We start from the raw sequence: 19,801 nt of genomic DNA on the forward strand, positions 1-19,801 counted from the left end.
AGAGAGAGGGCTTTTTCAGTGGCGGCCCCCACTCTCTGGAATTCCCTCCCATTCGATCTTCGGCATGCCCCTTCCCTGGATACTTTCCGCCGTGCCTTAAAAACTTGGCTGTTTGGACAGGCCTTTGGGGCCGCCGGGGTGGGCTAATTTACATGCTGAATGCCTGTTGTTATGTACTGCATATGTTGTTATTTTTGTTATTGCTGAGTATATCATATTTTATTGTATTTACTGTATTTATTGTATTTTATTGGGATTTAATATGTACGTCGCCTAGAGTGGCTTCGGCCAGATAGGCGACCTAAAAATTAAATTTACATTTACTCTGTTAAGCCCTGGTGTTTCCCAGCCAGGATTTGGACTGCTGTGCCAAGAAATGACACAGACCATATGCATAGGGTAGTATTCAGTGCTAGTTCTACTCAGAGTAGAACCACTAAGGTAATAGACACTGGACTGCCTTCAAGTCGATCCCAACTTATGGCCACCCTATGAATAGGGCTTTCATGGTAAGCAATATCCAGAGGGGGTTTACCATTGCCTCCCTCTGAGGCTAGTCCTCCCCAGCTGGCTAGGGCCTGCTCAGCTTGCCACACTGCACAAGCCAGCCCTTTCCTTGTCCGCAACTGGCAGCTGGGGGGCAACTGGGCTCCTTGGAACTATGCAGCTTGCCCACGGCTGCACAGAATGGCAGGGCACGTAACCCGTGAGCCACTCACTGTGGGGTGATCTTTAGCTGGCCCTTTACACCCAGGAGACACGAGCGGGGATTTGAACTCACAGACTTTGGATTCCCAGCTAGGCTCTTAGGTTCATTAATTTCATTAGGCCTATTCTGACTTAGTTGAATCGCTAAAACTTAGTTGTACTAGTTCCCCTCTATTCGGCACCGGTTAGGCCTCATCTTGAGTACTGCATTCAACTCTGGACACTGCACTTTAAGAAGGATACAGACAAACTGGAACAGGTTCAGAGGAGAGCAACTATCAGGGGAATGGAAACAAAGCCCTATGAGAACTGGGCATGTTTAGATTTGAGAAGAGAAAACTGAGCGGAGATATGATAGTACTCTTCAAGTACTTGAAAGGTTGTCACACCGAGAAGGGCCAGGATCTCTTCTTGATCATCCCAGAGTGCAGGACACGGAATAATGGGCTCAAGTTACAGGAAGCTAGTTTTCAGCTGAAATCTTCCTTACTGTTAGGAGCAGTATCACAATGGAACCAATTACCTAGGGAGGTGGTGGGCTCTCCAACACTGGAGGCATTCAGGAGGCAGCTGGGCAGCCATTTGTTGGGTATGCTTTAACATGATTCCTTCATTGAGCAGGGGGGCCTTATAGTCCATTCCAATTCTACTATTCTATGGTTCTATGAATGCAACCCAATATCTCTGAAGCTATGTCAGAGAATGTGAATTCATCTTTCAGTCAAAATGAGAACATTTCTAACACCCCCCAAACTTCCATTTCAAAACAGGGAATTAAAAATAGGCAAAGATTATAGATTTATTGTTAAATCCATTTATGAAAAAACATAATACTTACAATAGTATAGGCTTGCCCCCACCCTCTAAGTATTAGTGGAACTGAGAACATTTCATGTCAACCAGGGTGAACAGCAGGGAGCAGGTAATTTGCCAACAGTGAATGAGACCAGAAATGACCATGATAGAATCAGAGGTACTTCACAATTTTTCTTTCCCAATCCTCTTTTCCCTGCTGGGTAACCCTTCCATAGATGGTTAAATCTTCCCTCCCCTGAGATTCCCATGATGATTTACCCTATGCTGCCATTAAGCTTTTTCTACAGCTTAACAACAGCAGGGGAGGGGGGCGAAGCAATTTCCATCAGAATCGTGGGAGGAAAGGCTTAAAACTTTCCTCTCCCAACAACCCCCCACTTGTGCTACTTAGCTGATGGGGGAGCAGGTGAGAATATATAAAATTCAGCCAAGATATGTGCAATCCCCAAATTATCCCCGTATGTTGGAGATTATATATAACAACTGAAGAATATACAAAATTCAGGCAATATATGCACATTTCTCAAGGCCTGTTGGAGATTATGTACATTGACTGGGAAACAGGCACATTTCCCTCTTCATGGAAGGTTAATGTGTACAATCTACAAAAGGCCCAATGAATGTGCACAATGGCCAATTTTGTACATTAACTGCTCAACTTACATTCTCCTTAACATATATATTTTTCTATTTCAAAACAATTTAAAACTCAAAATCCCTACAACACTATGTTATCTCCTCTATCCTTTTTCTACCACCTGAAGTGGTATTTGCAGAAGGTAACCTAGCAAGGCCTAACTTATGAAAAGTGCTATTCCTGCCCAAAAAAGTGAGGTGAGGTTGCTGACTTGTTCCAGAATGCCTTTCTGAGTACTGATCTATCAGTTTAAACCTCTCTCTGTTCTCCCTAAAACATGGACAGACCCCACGAGGGCAAAATTAATGATGAAAGGCAGCTGCACGAATCAGAACAGTCAAATATAAGAATTTATTTTTATGAAACGTTTCCTATTTCATGTTTCTTTCATAAATTAAGAACATTATTGTGTAAGAACTCTAGCTCCCCACAGATCTTCCATGGGGGATGAGCAAAGAGGTGAGAGTTAGGATTTATCTTAGTCTTGTGACACTGATGTGCCATTACAATGGATGACAAGAGACCATGAAGTTGCTCCAAAGTCCAAAATTTTACAGCAGTATCAGATGCTCAAAATATGGTATACTTTATCATATCTGTATAATTTAATTAACTTGCAGTTTTAACATAACTAAAGCATATATTACTATGAATACAGCAAATTTTAGAATTACAAATTCATTGCCCCCAAGAAGTTACCTCGCACTCAGGCAATCCTATCAAGGTGGTACCTATTGAAATGAAGAGAAATTCCAAAGTATGGCTTGGACCAATAATTCTCTTCTTCTCTGGAAGTGGTTCTTCCTGTTCCTGTAGGCAGTGCTGATGCACTCCCGCCTGGCCTGGCCTGCAAATGTATTTATTTGAGGCATATATGCCACTCAGTAACCTTATAAACTGCCTTGAATAAACTATAAACAGGACTACAAATAAATTACTAATTTGATACCAATGATGAATAAACACAGACCATCCTTCTGTGTAGTTCTTCGTTCAGCTGGTAGCCAGGCTAACTGAAAAGTCTTCCCCGCCTCCCATAGTTGATAATATGAAAGCAGTTTAGGTACTGCACATGCTCCATCCCTTCTCACTTGCCAATGCAGACTGACTGCACCCAAGTTTCAAAATCCCAACTTTTTTTAAAAAAAGAAAAGAAACTTTTAAAGGTTGTACTTTTGTTAGGTCATCTGTAATTATAGAAGTGTTGCAAATGTTCTCGTAAAAAATAATGTCCAAGATTTCAAATACATTCCACAAGCAGAGTTGTATCATAAAGATCTCTTCAACTTCTGCAAATGAAAACTCTTAACTTTGGTAGTCAGTAACAATTGAAGACTTAAGTTCAGCCAAGGACACCCAATGATAACAACATCCTGTCGTTATGCTGATGAATAAAAACAATTGCTCTGGAACAATTTATGACTTTTTAAAAAACATGTTCTATCTCTGGCAAGTTGTTTTCCTTTTTCCCTGTGTAATCATACACATATAAATTTCTAAATATTATGGCTGCTACTCATTTTTGCAAGTGTGAAAATGAACTTTTGCATATAACTGTAGGGATAAGGATGTTATAACAGGCATCACGATTGCAGATTATATAGTAAAACAAAGTAATGACCTAGCATGTAGGTATAACGCATACAGTAATTCTTCAGCCCAAACTTGCAAGTGGCAAAAGCCATTTACTTGCTCCCTCAGTATAAGCACAAAATCATAGTCTTGCCTCCCAAAGCTCTGCAAGTTTCCACAGAAATACATCCAGCTAAGTTCAGTGGGGCTTTCTCCCTTGTAAATATGTACTGGAGTGCAACCCAAGGCTGATACCATATACACTACACACATACAGGGCCACTAAGAAGTGGGTACAGGGAATACATATGTATAGGGCAAACAGCCAGAAGGGGCCAAGACCCTGAGCTTTCATTTTTTTTAAAAAAGTCTCTAATCCCCTAGAAAGAAAGTTATGAAGCAAAACGTGCAGATACCCTTGTAAGTGATTTCTGTGAGATGAACCAGCCTGGCTGCTCTTGTCTTTCAATGATTTTAGTGAATCTGGAGGTATGATTAACAAGCGAGTTGTTTGGACCACAGGCAATAGGAATCCCTAGGGTCCTAAGTGAGGGTGGAGCTTAAAGAATCCCCCCCCCATGACAAATGCAAAACATTAAAACTTTACAAAGAGGCTTAGGCTTGTCCTCTGCTATGCAGGAGCTAAAGACCAAGCACTAGATAAGAATTCAATTAATAGTTACCTTACAGTACAATGGTACACATTCAGAAGGAAGTCTCTTTATGTTAAATGGGGCTTACTCCCAGGTAAGCGAGCACAGGATCACAGCCTTCATTTAGGGTTAGCATTAGGGAAAAGCACAGTTCTTGTGCTTTTAACAGCTGTGGGGCAAGCAGAAATTCAAAAGCTTAAGCCTTTCCTTATATGGACATACAATAATGGGAAAAGCTTCACATTCTATAATTTAGACATTTTATAATGTGTGTGCTTTATTTCTGAGCCCTCCACTCAAAGAGCCATCCCTTTCCTTGTCCGCAACTGCCAGCTGGGGGGCAACTGGGCTCCTTGGGACTATACAGCTTGCCCACGGCTGCACAGGTGGCAGGGCACTTAACCCCTGAGCTACTCAGAGTAGGGGTGATCTTTAGCTGGCCCTTGACATCCAGGAGACACGAGCGGGGATTTGAACTCACAGACTCTGGACTCCCAGCCAGGCTCTCCTCCCCACTGTACTATAGGCATCCCTTTATTTCATAACATCCTGGTTTCAAAAAGCATGTTCCTTAATTTAAGCACCACATTTTGGAGTGTCTTTTATGTTTGAGATACTGATCTGACAATTGAGATGAACGAATTAACATACTCTTCACCTTCAAAGAGTGCTTTCTTTAAGTAAAGTAACTTTTACCTTGATGTTCAAAGTCATTAGGACTATCCACCTGACTTCCTTTGTGCACCCACACTTCCTTCTACTTATTCCGTTTCCTTAAAATTTAAATGCAATGAAATTTAATGTTTTTTATCATCATGTGGTAACACCTGGGTGGGATCCACACAAAAAGTATCCCCATACTTTCCAGAAGTTTCAACAAACAGGTTACTGGTTAAATACGGCATTTTTATTCATCATGCAATGGACCCCATCAGACAGCTAAGTTCCATATCTTGGACAAGCGGAAAATGTCTCTGGTACTAGCATTCTCAAAATAGATTTCACATATGCTGTCTAAGTGGTGTGACACACCACTGAGAAAAGAACATGAATGAGGAGAGGTCCCCCTTGTTTTTGGACATTTTCTAGCTCTTCTGGGGAACTGTGATTTGGCCCACTTTCCTTGATACACCAAGAAAATCCAAGGAATAAACCCTATGTCCAACACCCTCAATCTTAGTAGTACCTTCAGAATCCCTGTGTAGTTCAACCCCCTTGGCACTGTATTACTTCAAAATCATTCTGGGCAATCTGGTGTGTAAACTGTGCAGTACTGTCACAAGATTCAAGTTAACAAGATGCCTTTTTATTGCCTCACCTGCTAATTGCACATGGTATAAAATGCACGAATTGCTACTAAAACCAACATAAATTAAAACAAGCAAGAACACTAAGGTACTAGCAAAATAGAGTTCTTCAACATGAACCTAAAGCTTCTATATCTTAAGGATGTATATAACACATTTCCAGAAATCATTTGAATACAAATGGTTTATATAATGTGTCACAGACTTCATATTCTCACTGTTATTACAAGTATTATATCTGTCTGTCTGTCTTTAGTCTATTGGCACCATATTGTGAATAGACATGATACAGATGGCTTGCAAACTACGATAGACAGAAACTGGGCTAGGAAGAAAACCTAGGCTTATTTTTTGCAACAGATGTAAAACCTCACCTATTATTGGTGGTATTTGCATAACCTTATTAGCAAGGTGTATAAGACACTTGAGTGCAGGTACTCACACAACCCAAGTAGAACAATAGCACCACAGTATACAACCATGCATAGAACAATTACACCAGAATGAGGAGATATGCATTCAAGCATTGAAAACAATACAATGCAGACAAACAACTGCATACTGATGTACTCTCTGATGTGCTTCCAAATGTTAATTTAGGCCGTCACTGAGCTATGAATCCCAGAGATCCCTAGGAAAAGAGAATGACTGTTAAATCACTCTGAGAATTATAGCTCTGTAAGAGGAACAGGGGTCTCCTAACAACTGTCAGTGCCCTTAACAAAGTACAGTTTCCAAGATTCTTTGGGGGAAACCATTACTGTTTAAAGTGGTCTGATACTGCTTTAAATGTACAGTTTAGATGGGGTCTCAGTTTATAAATACGGTTCCTGATCCAGCAAATTATTTGCACACAGCTCTGCATCTATGGACAGCTCTCTGCACACCTCTTCATCTATGGACCAGGGCACTTGGGTTTATATTTAGGAGCAATTCATACAGTTCAACTAATTGTAATCTAAATGAAACTCTGACAAGGGTTTTGTTACTTTACCGAACCCCCTCCTCTGTCAACCAGCCTCCCTTCCTGAGTTGAAGGAAGTGATTTCAGAAGTGGTGTCAAGGATTCCACATCCTATTGCCTTACAATATTTCAAGGCAATACACACAGAGGCCCTCTTAACATATGCAGTTCAGAATTTCATAAATCCAAGTGGATTTCCAATGATGGGGGGGAAACCTAGTAATTTTTTAGAAAATTTCCAAGAAAGTAGTCATAATCACTCCTAAACTCCCACGACAAATTACAGGCCAGTTCCCAGGTTTGCTGAGGAGCAAGATTGGTGGGTGATGAAATAAAGGGTAGAATGAAAGGAGAAGAAAACTTGAAATGAATTCAATTGAAAGCCTAGATGCCATGTTAAAGCCTACTATGTGGCAGTGATGGTGGCAAAAAGAAAAAGTATTGTTGTGCACCACCCCAATCTTTGAGCAGTGCAACACTACCAGGGGTTTCTGCGCTTACCCAGGATTTGGTTTCCTTGGACAGAAGGCCAGTGGAAACAGTGGTGTCTTTTAGGAAATATGGTTTTTATTTACACACATTCCAGCCTGAGCTTAAGATGGAGGGGTTCACAGCATTAACAGTCCATCAGATCTTGCTGCCCATTGCCTATAGCTTTGAGGGTACAGAGAGCAAGCAAGCTTCTCTGTATGTCTCCAGTTCCCAGCCTTTTCTGCCTAGACTGGACTAAAAACACAAGCCTCTCCTTGGCTTCAGGTTGGGGGAAGAGGGTCCCTCTCCTGAAAAGAGTTCCAATAGCCACAGAATCTCTCTTGGCCACATCACTTTGGATATGCAGATTTACCATTCAATAAGTCCATTAACTCACAGGCTAGCTTAACAAAGGAAACTAGTCCGACTACTACAGCAGACTTCCTGCTTGCATATTCCAATTTCAGATGCAAGATCACAGGCTGGAAGGGTACTCATAGAAATCATCTATCTCAGCCCACAATTACATAACAGTATTCTTGTTCAACATTAGCCAGGGCAGCTTTTCCTCACAGTGAAAGGCCTCTTACAGCATGGTCTGCAGGGGAGAATTAAACATCTGGTAGCATACTGCTACATATATACAAAACATTTGTAGGTAAGACTTCAAATTGGCAGGAGAGCCAGAGATGGCTGTAATTACATCAGTATCATCTCATCAATTTGACATTGAGAACTTTAAGTTAGTTAACCCTGAAGACATGGACAGACACCTTGGAGATGTGAGACACCCTTGTGTATGCTCAATCTTTGTTGATCAAAGCTGCAAGTGTCGGTCTATTGTACTTGAAGTGGCCAATGCCCCCTTGAATGAGGAGCAGCCACTGCCCTGGGTTGAATCTTCCCTTCCTAGGCAAGATATGTGAGCAGATGGTTGACTCTTGACTTTGTGTTTTCCCAAGCAAAACTGATTATTTAAATCCATTCCAGTCTGGTTTTCAGTCCAGTTTTGGACCCAAAATTACCTTGGTTACTCTGGTGAGTGACCTGTGCCAGAAAATGAAAGTGGAAGAGAGAGATCTTGTTGATTCTCATGGACCAATGCAACCTTGCTGATTTTTCTGGACCTCTCAGAGGATTTCAATTCCATTGGGCAAGGCATTCTTCTGAGCCACTTGACAGGGTTGGGAGTACAGGGCACTGTTTTTCAGTGGTTCCTGCCATTCCAGAGAGCCAGAAGGTAGACCTCCACCTTTGTGTGGCATTTAAGGTGCCTAAGGTGCCACAAGGTTCCATCGGTCTCCCATGCTTTTCAACATCTATAAAAAACACGGGATGAGGTCATGTGGAGGTTTGAACTGTGTTATCAATATGTTGATGACATATAGCTGTTTTTCCCTTCCTTCATCTGATCCTAGAAAGCAATGGATGTGATAAATCAGTGTTTGATATCAGTTCAGGAGTGGATGGAAGAAACAAGCTAAAACTTAATCCAATCAAGATGCAAGTACTGTTAGGGCCCATCCATACCTAATCTCAAAATCCACATTTTCTATACTCGGTTGGTGGCCTCAAGTCCCATACATGTCCTGTTTGTGGTCAGATTTATTTGTTAAAACCCAATTTTCAAGCATCTATATGGGTGGGCTTTTTTTTGTGGTCTAATTCACGTTTGCATTTTGTCACACCCCTAAGCCCACACCTTTACTGTGATTGGTCCATAACAGTAGTTTGCTTCTCGTGCGCTTTTGTGGAAGAGTGCAAAAATGTATTTTTTTTTAATTACCGCGCATGCTCAGGTTTGACTTTAAATAGAAATTCCTTCAACTGCAGAAGGTATGAATTTTATTTTTTCTCCTGAAGGAAACACACTACTAATAGAAAGCTCTTTTGTTTAGTTCCTTTTGATTTTACGTTTGGTCGCAAAATAGTAGTTAAAAACAAAAGCAATGCAATAACAGCCACAGATGCCAGAAGGAAGAAGTACACTACTTCAGTACTGGAAGCAGGAATGAACTGTAAGAAAGGAGGAGGAGGTGTGGACAGAGGGTGGGATCTAACCCAGTCATCCGCCCATAATAATAATAATAATAATAATAATAAACCAGGGAAAGACATTCTCACTACAGAGGTTAGAGCAGTTAATAATCAGAACAGAAATAATAATTGGTTTATACAGAGCTGTGGAGTCAGAAGCAATTTTGGGTGGAGTTGGAGTCAGTAGAAATGTACCGACTCCGACTTCAAAATAAATTTTGATTGACAATTTTTTTAAAGATATAAATTCACAATGTCAAAGAAGCTTCCCATGAAGTCAGCTGTAGTTGAGCATTTCACCATAACTCAAGATGGAAAACATTTTGTGTGTCAGTGTATGACACAGGACCCAGATGAAGACAAATGGTGTGATGCCAAGATCAGCGCATATTCAGGCAGCGATAAAAATGCTCCTGCGAGAGCTTCCAATTTAAAAAGACATTTACTGCACTTTCCAGGGCTGTGGAGTCGGAGTTGGGAGTCGTGGAGTCGGAAGCAATTTTGGGTGGAGTTGGACAGTAGAAAAATAGAGGAGTCGGAGTCGAAGGTTTGGCGTACCGACTCCACAGCCCTGAGTTTATAGCAGGGTATGGGAAGTGTGGATTTACATAGCAGAAAATCAGGAATGGCAGGGAACATCATATGAACACCTGCGAATTAATGGACACACAAGAGGGTTATATTACAGATTAAAAGGAGGTATGGATGAGCCCTTATTCAGGAATTCTGACGAACTGAGAAAGATTATACAGCTTCCTCTACATAGGCTGCTCTCACCATGAAGGCACAGGTATGCAGCTTGGTGGTACTCCTGAACTCAAAATTCCTCCGGATGCTCAGATGGCAACAGCTGCCAGGACTGCCTTTTATCAGCCCCAACTGTGATCTCTTAAAGATGATGGACCTCACATTGGTTATCCATGGTTATTTCCAGTCTGGAATACCCTAGTATTTTCTATATGAAGCTGCCTTTAAAACAGCTTGAAAGCTTTCACTGATCCAAAATGCAGTAGCCAGACTTTTGTCTGGTGCCCCAAAATTGAAGTACATACCTCCAATCTTGTTTCAGCTCCACTGATTATCTTCTGATTTCCAGCTCAATTTTAAAGAACTGATTTCAGACTTAATCACTCTGAACAATATTAGACCTAACCAGCTCAAGGACCACTGGCTCCCATATCAGCCGGCCCCAGTTTTAAGTTCTTATTTGGATTCCTACTGTCTGTGTCTTTGACTCTGGTAATTATCAGACAAGGAAACACAAGAGAAAGGGCCTTCCCAAGTGGTGATCCCAAGGCTTTGGAACAATGTCCCCACAGAGATTTGCCAACTTTCCTTCTTTGCTGTCTTTTAGACAAAATGTTTTTATTTCAACAGGCTCATACAGCACAATACTAACTATGTCTACGCCGAAGTAAATTCTATTTAATTTAATGGGGCTTACTGCCAGCAAGTGGGATTAGGACTGCAACATTAGGATTGTATTGAACATAGTCAAAAATTCTTCGTCTCTTGTCCCCAAGCAAGTCCAACATCTGTTCTCAAGGTTCCCCCAACCCTCCGGAGCAGATCTGGAGATGGCACAGGGCATGCACGGGGAGGAGAGGGGGAAATCACCTTGCACTTGTTGAAGTTGCTCCACTAGTGCAATAATTCAGTTGGATACCACCTATAGCATTTAACTTTATCATTATTTTACTGGTTGCTGCCTTTTTTAAAAGTTTGTTTTAAATCTGTATCTTCCAATGATGTGCCTTATTGCCTTCCGTCTTTCTGTAAGTTGCTCTAGGAGCAGATGAGTGGAGTATAAATATTAAATCATTATTATCATCATCGAGAAACATGCTAACTAGCACATCAACTAGCCCCCATGCATAACAGGCACACTTACACACCATCCTTTCTGTCATGTACACATATCCATCTTCAGTCATATAGCTTCTCTCCAATTCAACACGACTGTGAGTCTGTTTTGTTAGAAGTCCTTCATATAGCCCATTCCTATTCATTTTATTCATAAGTAAATTCCACTGAATTCAATAGAGATTATTCCCAATTAAAGTGTTTTACTGATATTAGTAGAACAGGGGAAAATATTTCTGCAAAGTGGGGTATAAATGTTAAAACTTTTTTTAACTAAGTGTACATAGGATGTTTCAGACATCTGGAAGATTTAGGGTGCAATCCAACTCACCTATCCACCGGTCTGGGAGGTTGGATGCCGTGGACCCCTGGCTGCGCTGGCAGGCTCCTGGCACTCCCGGACTCCACCAGCAACAGCTTTCCACAGCACCCGAGTCACAACGCCACCAGGAGCCTGCCAGCCTGGCGGACAGGGGGCTGGTAGAAGCCCCCAAAAAGGGTGTTCCAAGGGCATGGTGGGGAGGGAGATGTGATGCGTCCTTCCCTGGCTCTCCCTGTCAGGTTCCTACCTGCTCGTGGTTACTGCCTGTCTCTAGGCACCACCAGGGACTCCACCAGTCCGGACCGCACTCTCTTATGATTTACCTATCCGCTCTAGCACAGATCTCAACAGATCCCCCTGCTAGGCAACCACCAGTAACGTCCCAATACTAGTATTCCCAGAGACTCTGAATACTGGTATTGTTATTCTCTTCACCGCTGCCACCATTTGTTACAGTTCCCCTTCAGCCTTGGTCATTACCTTACCCTCCCTTCTGGTCTGTGAAACCCCAGCCAAGGATCAGGCCTTTGGTAAACCAAATTAAGTATTTATTACAGATGACAAAGCTAACAAGATTAACAAGATTTCTTCTTAAGGCACATAAGCATATGGTTTTACTCAATACTAATCCGAACTCCACCTCCCTCCTTCTCCACTCTCTCCTGGCAAACAACTCTCTCAAACCCCACCAAGCAATCCACTCTTTCTCTTCCCCCCCCCCGATTCCACTCACTCTTCCTTTTATACATTCCGCCATTTTAAACACTCAGCCAATCATCTCGCATTCTACTGCCCATTCACTCCCCCTCCTCTTTCACTCCACTTACCATGTATCTTCTAAAACAACAACACTTACCATATATACATTAACAAAGGAATATCACAGGAGATCCTTCTCATATTCTGAGCCCTCCGCTGGGTCCTGATCTGCCCAGAATCTCTGCTGGTCTAAAGGCCAGTGCAGTAAAAATGTTTTCATGGTGGCCTACAGAGAATACTTACTCCCCAGGAGGCCTGTTCGTGGGAGTTGGCACTTCCCAGCAGGCTCGTGCACGCAGCTCCTGATGGAACTGGTGTTCAGCCAGGACAGCAGCTCCCAAGTGGGAGAAGGATTCTGCAGGACTTTCCACCAGTCCCCCTTCCTCCAGATCCCTGTCATTTGCATTGCTCTCACCCCGTCTTTACCATGGTATAACGACTATTGAATTAGAAAGAAAAATACATTTCTTATTTCACCATATTGCCTCATCCATGTAAGGTATAAAATAGATCAAAAGGAAATTGCCCACACTTGAAAAAATTAACATTATATGACTGCAAAAAGAGTAAATGCTGCTTTAGATCATACTATATATTGTATATGCTTAATGCTAATACATGAGATTTCTGGTTTTTCATACCCTTTGACATGGCAATAACACTCTTTGACATGGCGCTGGTTAGGACTTATCTTGTACTGGGTAGTCACTTGTTCTTCTCCCCATCTAAATCCACATGCCCTCCTACCTAATACAAAATACAATCAGATTGTGTCCCCCTATTTTCCCTAAATATGTATGTGTACTTAGCCCTCTCATAGTCCATGATTTTGGTGTACATGCATTTCCACAACCCACATTCAATTAAATTACTAATTTTCAGTAACATGCTACCATTCAAAAAACAGCTCAACTCTGTGATTGATTTTAGTTACAGTAGGGCCCCGCTCATATGGCGGGTTCCGTTCCGGACCACCACTGTAAAGCAATATCCGGTGTAAAGCGGAATGCATTGACTAACATTGACAAAAATGGCACCCGACGCCCAAAAAACGCCATAAAACTGGAACAAGCACCGTAGGAGCAGGGCCTTTCTGCAATTAACCTCTGTATCGGTGGAATGCTGTAAAGCGGAGCGCCGCAAAGCAGGGCCCTACCATATTTTAAGCTCTTTAATGAAAATAGGCCCTCAACAGGTATGTTTGTATAAGAAGAAACACACTTCAACTTGCAGACTTCAGCATGGTAAGTGCAGCTTCTCTCATATCATGCAACTTTGATCACATTTTGCACTCAAAAGAGAAGGCTGAACAGTGAATAACTTCTTGTTTTACAGCACTAGCTGCCTTGTTCTAATAATCCATCTCCAACACTGGCTGGCTTGCTCTACTACAGGAAGGATATTGCACTCTTGGAAAAACTGACTGTTAAGTCTTCATGAAAGGTGTTGTGAGCGAACCATGATCAAAGTTGATTGTTTCTAGGATATTGCATTTAAGTTCAGGAAGCCTTCTCCTAGTGACTACTAATCTAAGCTTGGTGTAGCAAAACTTATGTCCTCTTTTTTTCCTGTTTCTATTTGTTTACAAGCTGGAGAGTTGTGTAAGCCTGGTACATGCGATATATCCACAGTGTCTTTTTTAAAAAGCCTCTTGTAAATCTAATTTTACCATTAACATATTTCATAAGACAACTGCCTTTTCAAAATACTGACTCTAAAGGTGTAATCCTAGGTACACTTACAAGTGAGTTAAGTTGTATTGAACTTAGTGTGTATAACAGCACAATTCTATACATGTATACTCTACAGAGAGAAACAATTGGATGGTATTCAACTAAAAAGTTGAGGTACTGCAAGAGAGAGCACTATTGCAATGGAATTTCCCCTTCCTTTCCCTGCATAGGCCCTGCACCCTCCCCAAATCTGCTCTGAAGGGTTCGGGGAATCTCCAGAATAGATTTAGGGGCACGTGCTGGGAAGACAGGGGAGATTGTTCCATCAGCACAAGGATTTCTCATTGCCCAACGGAACAATTTGCTTAGTACTACATTGAATATAACCCACTGAATTCAATGTGGCTTACTCCCAAGTAGATATGGGACTGCAACTTAAGTAAACATTAATAGGATTGGATGTATGTCTTGCTTGCTTAAGAAAGAACAAAACCTACTGCATTTTCCAGAAGAAAAGTACTCAGGTTTGAGCAAGCTAACACCTTGGAAAAAAATGAAAGGCAGCAGTTTTATCTGTTTATTGCCATATACCTCGAGCCAAATAATTTACAACTTTATATTTTTAGTACTTTAATTCACAGAAGCATACACAGGTATCTTTGCATTTTACCTTTCCTGGGAATACAGAGCTGTAAATGCACACAAAACACTTTTAAAGTTTTTTAGCTCTAAAACTGAGATAAACACAGATATTTTATCATTTTGTTTAATACTTATAAAAACACTGTATATATTGCAGTGAAATCTATGTGTTTATGGCAAAAGAAGGGCAAAAAAGTTGCAAATATGAGGACCTCTTTTTCTCTAATGCTGTAACACATCTGGCTTAGATAGCAAAGGGAAATAAGTAAATTATGCAGAATGAAACTTCTGCAGTGAGTTCATTAAGCTACATACATATTTTCCATTATTCCAGTAAAATAAAGCAGTGTAATAAAATTGTACACAGCAAATTAGAAACAAAAACAAGACCGTGAGGAAAGTTCTGATGAAAAAACGTCTTTGCACTATAGCTGTCACCCATTCTGCTGCATGGGTGATACAATTATGCTCATTATTTAAAGCAAGAGCAGGATTCTAGACCAAAACCATCTTCAAACACAATCAAGTATAATATATTTGCAAGATATAGCACAGTAAAATACAAACTTCCCTGAGTGACCTGCAAAACACTATGAATCCACAGTACAACCTTATGCAAGTTTACTAGGAAATAAGTAGCACTTTCTCTCATATAAAGTCTGCAAGTGAACAAACTTAGTACAGGTAATGTCAATAGTTTATGTCCAAGAGGTTTGGCCTACATAATCTATGTCGTGAGCTACGTAGCTGGTATTGTACGGCACTTATTTATATTTGTACCCCCCTTTCTTCCATCATGGAACCCAAAGGGCCATACTTGTGGCTCTCAGGTGCTCTCCCACCCAGGAACTGATAAGATATGACCAGACCTTCAGCAAAGTGCTGGTCCCATGTGCCTTCTGGCTATATCCCAGTAGTTTTGTCAAAAAGCTACTCTGGCGAGTTTGTACCTAAGCCATTCTAAGTGGATTCAATATCTTCTTGACTTCCTTTTGGCAAATATTGATCAGATTTCTTCTTCCTCATTTGATGCACACATTACCATTCTCTTAAAACCAATAATGGGTTTATTGTTCTGTCCCAAATGAATGGGAGTATGCAGTACAAGGGAAAATGTTAAATCACCATGGCAATGCAAAAGTGTCTCACTCCAACCACCAAACATTTGTCCAGAACGCTGAAAGCAAAAAAGAAACGAACAAAAACAATTCCCTGGAAACTGGTCTGTGTTTGCCCAAGTTTCAGCAGAGAGGAACTTGTCATAACTCTGAAATGAACTCTTATAAAAAAAGGGGGGGATACACAGGCAGGCACAGACAGCCTTAGCTGAGCTGTGCCTGATATTTAACTGTTTTGCACGCAGGCAATTTCTGTCTAACTACTGCCAAAATCAGTTAAATTATGTAGCAATCTTTCCTCTCTTGAGCACAAAACGTTACTTGCTAAATATAAACCACAAAAAGACCATGTTTGGATAAAACATATTTTAGATTGTGGAAGAAAGATGGAAGCGGGGTAAGAGAAAAGGAAAATCCCTCTGCACTTCTACATTTGCAAAGTACCAGTACATTTTTAAAACCTTTCCCAAAAAAGAAATAATAGCCTAATTCTCGTTAAGATTGTAAATCTATGCCTGAAACACTACATGTGGGGGTCACATGACTGATTTTTTCTCCTTACAACTCTCCATCTAGAAAACTATACTTGGGGAGAAGGGTTGTAGGACGGCTTCTCAGTAGCATGCCAGCTTTCTATGTGCAAGGATTGTTTATGCATTCGACCCTGTGAAACCCCACATGCAAGGCAAAGGGTACAACCCAAACACAGACTTGATATCTTAGTGAGAACGAAATCTTCCATGAGATATTAGAATTCACTGCCACCTGGTAATAGGAAGGGGGGTGAAATATGTGAGAGATATTCCAGAAACCAAGAAGAGAGAGGAGGGAACATCTGTCTACATCGCTATCTGGCATAACTGCTTTATTGCTAAAGTTCCCAGAAAGCAAATCGAGACAGAGCCAAACGAGCCTACAGCAAAGGCACATCTGGCCAAGTGCGGGCCGAAGGGAAGACAAAGAAAGCACAAACTTTCCAAGGCGCCTCAAGGCAGTCATCCTTCCTTCTCGTTCTCCCTCTGCAGTTCGTGTGCCTTTTTTTCCTTTTAACTACCAACACTGCTCAGAATTCAGAGCCGCCCCCCAAAACTCCCTCCTCGCCTCTTTGTCGCTACTCACTCCAAGCAGACACACTTTCAGCTCTCGTATCGCCATCATCTGCTTGGGGCGTAGCGGCTTCGCATCCTTTGGAGGCGCCAGCCTCCCGCGCTCCACAGAACGAGGAGAGCAGCTGCGGCTATTTCTGGGCAGACCCAGCCCTCAGCCACCACCGGTCACATGAGCATAGCCCCGGCTCCAGCTCCTCCTCGCGTCTTTTTGGAGCTTTCCTCACCCAAACCCAACACGTACAAAATATCTCCGCTTCAGCATATTTCAGGAGACGCGGTTTCCATACTCGTGGTCTGTGCTCTGATGCTGCTACTGCCGCTTGAGCATTTCCAGGCAGTAAGACACAAACTCGACCGCTCACAACAGCAATCTGGAGTTCCCGCCCATTTTTCTCCTCACACATTCTTCTGGGTAATTGTTCAATTTTCCAACGGAACGCGAAGAGACAGTGCTCCAAATAAGTGGGAGTGGATAGGAAATATCAAAATTGTGGGTAACATTTCAAAGTAAAAAAGAATTAAAATCTCAATTCCAAAAAAGCTCAACAAAGAAAGGCAGTGACTTTACAAACTCAAGAGATAATTTAATCAAAATTCTACTCAGTCGTTTTTTAAAACATGGGTTGTTTTCCAAAAAAATCTTCAGAAGTACAGTATTTAAATTGTTTTCAAAGGCATTTATTCCCCTAAACTGCAACCAGAAATGTAATTATGAACTAAGGATATATAGGATTTATTCACAGAAGAAACTGAAAATAATCTCTAGGACACTTAAATTGAGCAGAACCTGCCAAACCCTACTGATTAACTCACACAAAATGTTCGAATCTAGGTTATAACCAGGAATACGTAGTCTGCCCTAAGAAGACAATTTCTGCACAGATAAACACAAAGGAAAGCTAGATTCTTTGATGTGTACAAATACTTATTTATATAATACAGTGGGCTACCCCAAGAGATGTCCTCAGAAGCAGGGCCGGCCCTAGGGTAAATAGCACTCCGAGCAAGGAGTGCCTCCCCCCCCTGCTTTGGAGGGCCACCCATGGATTTATGTGGCCTGGTCCTAGTGTGATGTTAGGAACTCTGCTGTTGCCCCCAACAAGGACCCATCCATGTACATACAAAGCTGGGGGACCCATGCAAGAATTAGAATCATAGAATCATAGAGTTGGAAGGGGCCTTGTAGGCCATCGAGTCCAACCCCCTGCTCACAGCAGGATATCCACAGCTAGAGCATCTCCCGCAGATAGCTGTCCACCCTCTGCTTGAAGACATCCAGCGAAGGGGATCCCACCACCTCCCTAGGCAGTCGGTTCCATTGCCGAACTGCCCTTACTCAGGGGTGTCCCTACCGGGGTGCGGAGGGTGCGGCCCGCACCCAGGTGTCACCATGAGGGGGGGTGACACCCAGAGCCACCCCGCGCCGTTGCCCGGCAAGGCTGCGCCGACTCCTCCTCGGAGGTGGGGGGGCAGGCGCACGAGAGCGGGAGCGGGAGCAGCGTCGGAGGGGCGAGGGAGACGCACCAGCATTCCCAGGCCTTCTGTGGCTGGGTGCCCCTCCGGCACGCGTCCTCCCAGGGGCATAGACAGGGTGGCTGGCCTCGAGTGCGCGTGCGCAGGCGCGCACACGCAAGCCCAGCCACCTCATCCATGCCCCTGGGAGGGCGCGTACTGGAGGTCCGCACCCCTCCGCACTCCAGCTAGTGACGCCAGTGCCCTTACTGTCAAGAAGTTCCTTCTAATGTCCAATCTGAATCTACGCTCCTGCAACTTAAAACCATTAGACCTAGTCCTACCCTCTGGGGCAGCAGAGAACAAATATGTACCCTCCTCTATGTGACAGCCCTTCAGGTACTTAAAGAGTGCAATCATGTCACCCCTCAGCCTTCTCTTCACCAGACTGAACATGCCAAATTCCTTCAACCTTTCCTCATAAGACTTGTTCTCCATACCGGCTATCATCCTCGTCGCCCTCTTCTAAACCCGCTCTAACTTGTCTATATCTTTCTTAAAATGAGGCACCCAGATCTGAACGCAGTATTCCAGATGAGGCCTGACTAATGCAGAATATAGTGGGACTATTACTTCCCTCGACCTGGAAACTATAGCTCTGTTTATGCAGCCCAAAACCACATTTGCCTTTTTTGCCGCAGCATCACACTGCTGGGTCATGTTCAACTTGTGATCCACTACAATTCCAATGCACAGACGACATCTGAGAATTACCTGCACCTCTTTGCCCTGGGATCAAGCAGAATGATAGATGTGCTTTATTTTTTCTTACATGGGGATAAGGGAATAGAGATCAGGTTATACTTCTCTTGAATACCTCCTCCAAATTCCAAACTCCTCCTGGAAGACTTTCTTTCTGCTTCCTGGGGCTCAGACTCACAGATCTGGTTCTGACTGGCTGCTGGCCTTCTCCACTACTCACTCAGGGAGGATTCCTCCCTTAAGGCCTGGCCTCACACTTCTTCTACACCATTCCCTGTGGTAACTGACGTAGAAAATTACTCTCCAGTAGCACCTTGCCTGGAAATCTTAGGTGGTGTTCACTCACTCCAACTTTTTCCCTGGTGGGCCTGGAGTTCCTTCCAATACAAGAATAGGCTACTTACTCTGCCACAGAATCCCTCCATATAGCCTTCCCTGTTGCTTCTTGCCTTACAACAAACACTGTGGCCAGGGCTACTTGGCTTGGGCCAATCATAAGTCTGCCTGACCAATCTTATCTCTGTTGCTGCCCAGACACAAGGAGATTTTACCTTACTGTGATTGGTTTAGACTCCGTTACAATTGGGCTACAGGCCTCGCTAATATGCAGACCTCTCCCTTCCAGCCTCCCAAGAACACATTTTACAGCCATCTTGAGCCTCAAATTAGCATATATTCTGTTTCATACACAGCCATGTAAAATATTTACTTCATTGTGGTCAGGGAGAGGTCCCATTCTGTCACAATTACATGTTTAGATTCAGTATTATCTTACTCTAATATACCATTTCCTCTTTTAATGAAAATTTTAAACAAAATACCAAGAATTGCAGTGAGCAATGTGGCAGGGCCAGTGCTAGAACCAATGGTGCACGCACAAGAACTGAGGCAGAGGATCCCTTCCTTTGTTGTTCTAGTCCCCCCCCCACAGCCCTC

The 19,801-nt window shown here is 42.6% G+C and overlaps 1 protein-coding gene across 4 annotated transcripts in view; it reads right to left on the minus strand.

Annotated features, from left to right (window-relative positions):
• RAB31 (RAB31, member RAS oncogene family) overlaps window positions 1-16,999 on the minus strand; it is a 110,517-nt gene extending 93,518 nt beyond the window's left edge. For 2 of the 4 annotated variants that reach the window (XM_061595365.1, XM_061595356.1), the window contains exon 1: window positions 16,662-16,876. In XM_061595365.1, coding sequence (XP_061451349.1) covers window positions 16,662-16,700 — 39 coding nt within the window. In that variant the 5' untranslated portion in view covers window positions 16,701-16,876. The other 2 variants (XM_061595351.1, XM_061595340.1) reach the window with 2 other exon arrangements.
• Window positions 17,000-19,801: the final 2,802 nt, after the last annotated feature.

The sequence above is a fragment of the Rhineura floridana genome, chromosome 1 (genome assembly GCF_030035675.1).
Source record: "Rhineura floridana isolate rRhiFlo1 chromosome 1, rRhiFlo1.hap2, whole genome shotgun sequence".
In the NCBI taxonomy this organism is placed as follows: Eukaryota; Metazoa; Chordata; class Lepidosauria; order Squamata; family Rhineuridae; genus Rhineura; species Rhineura floridana.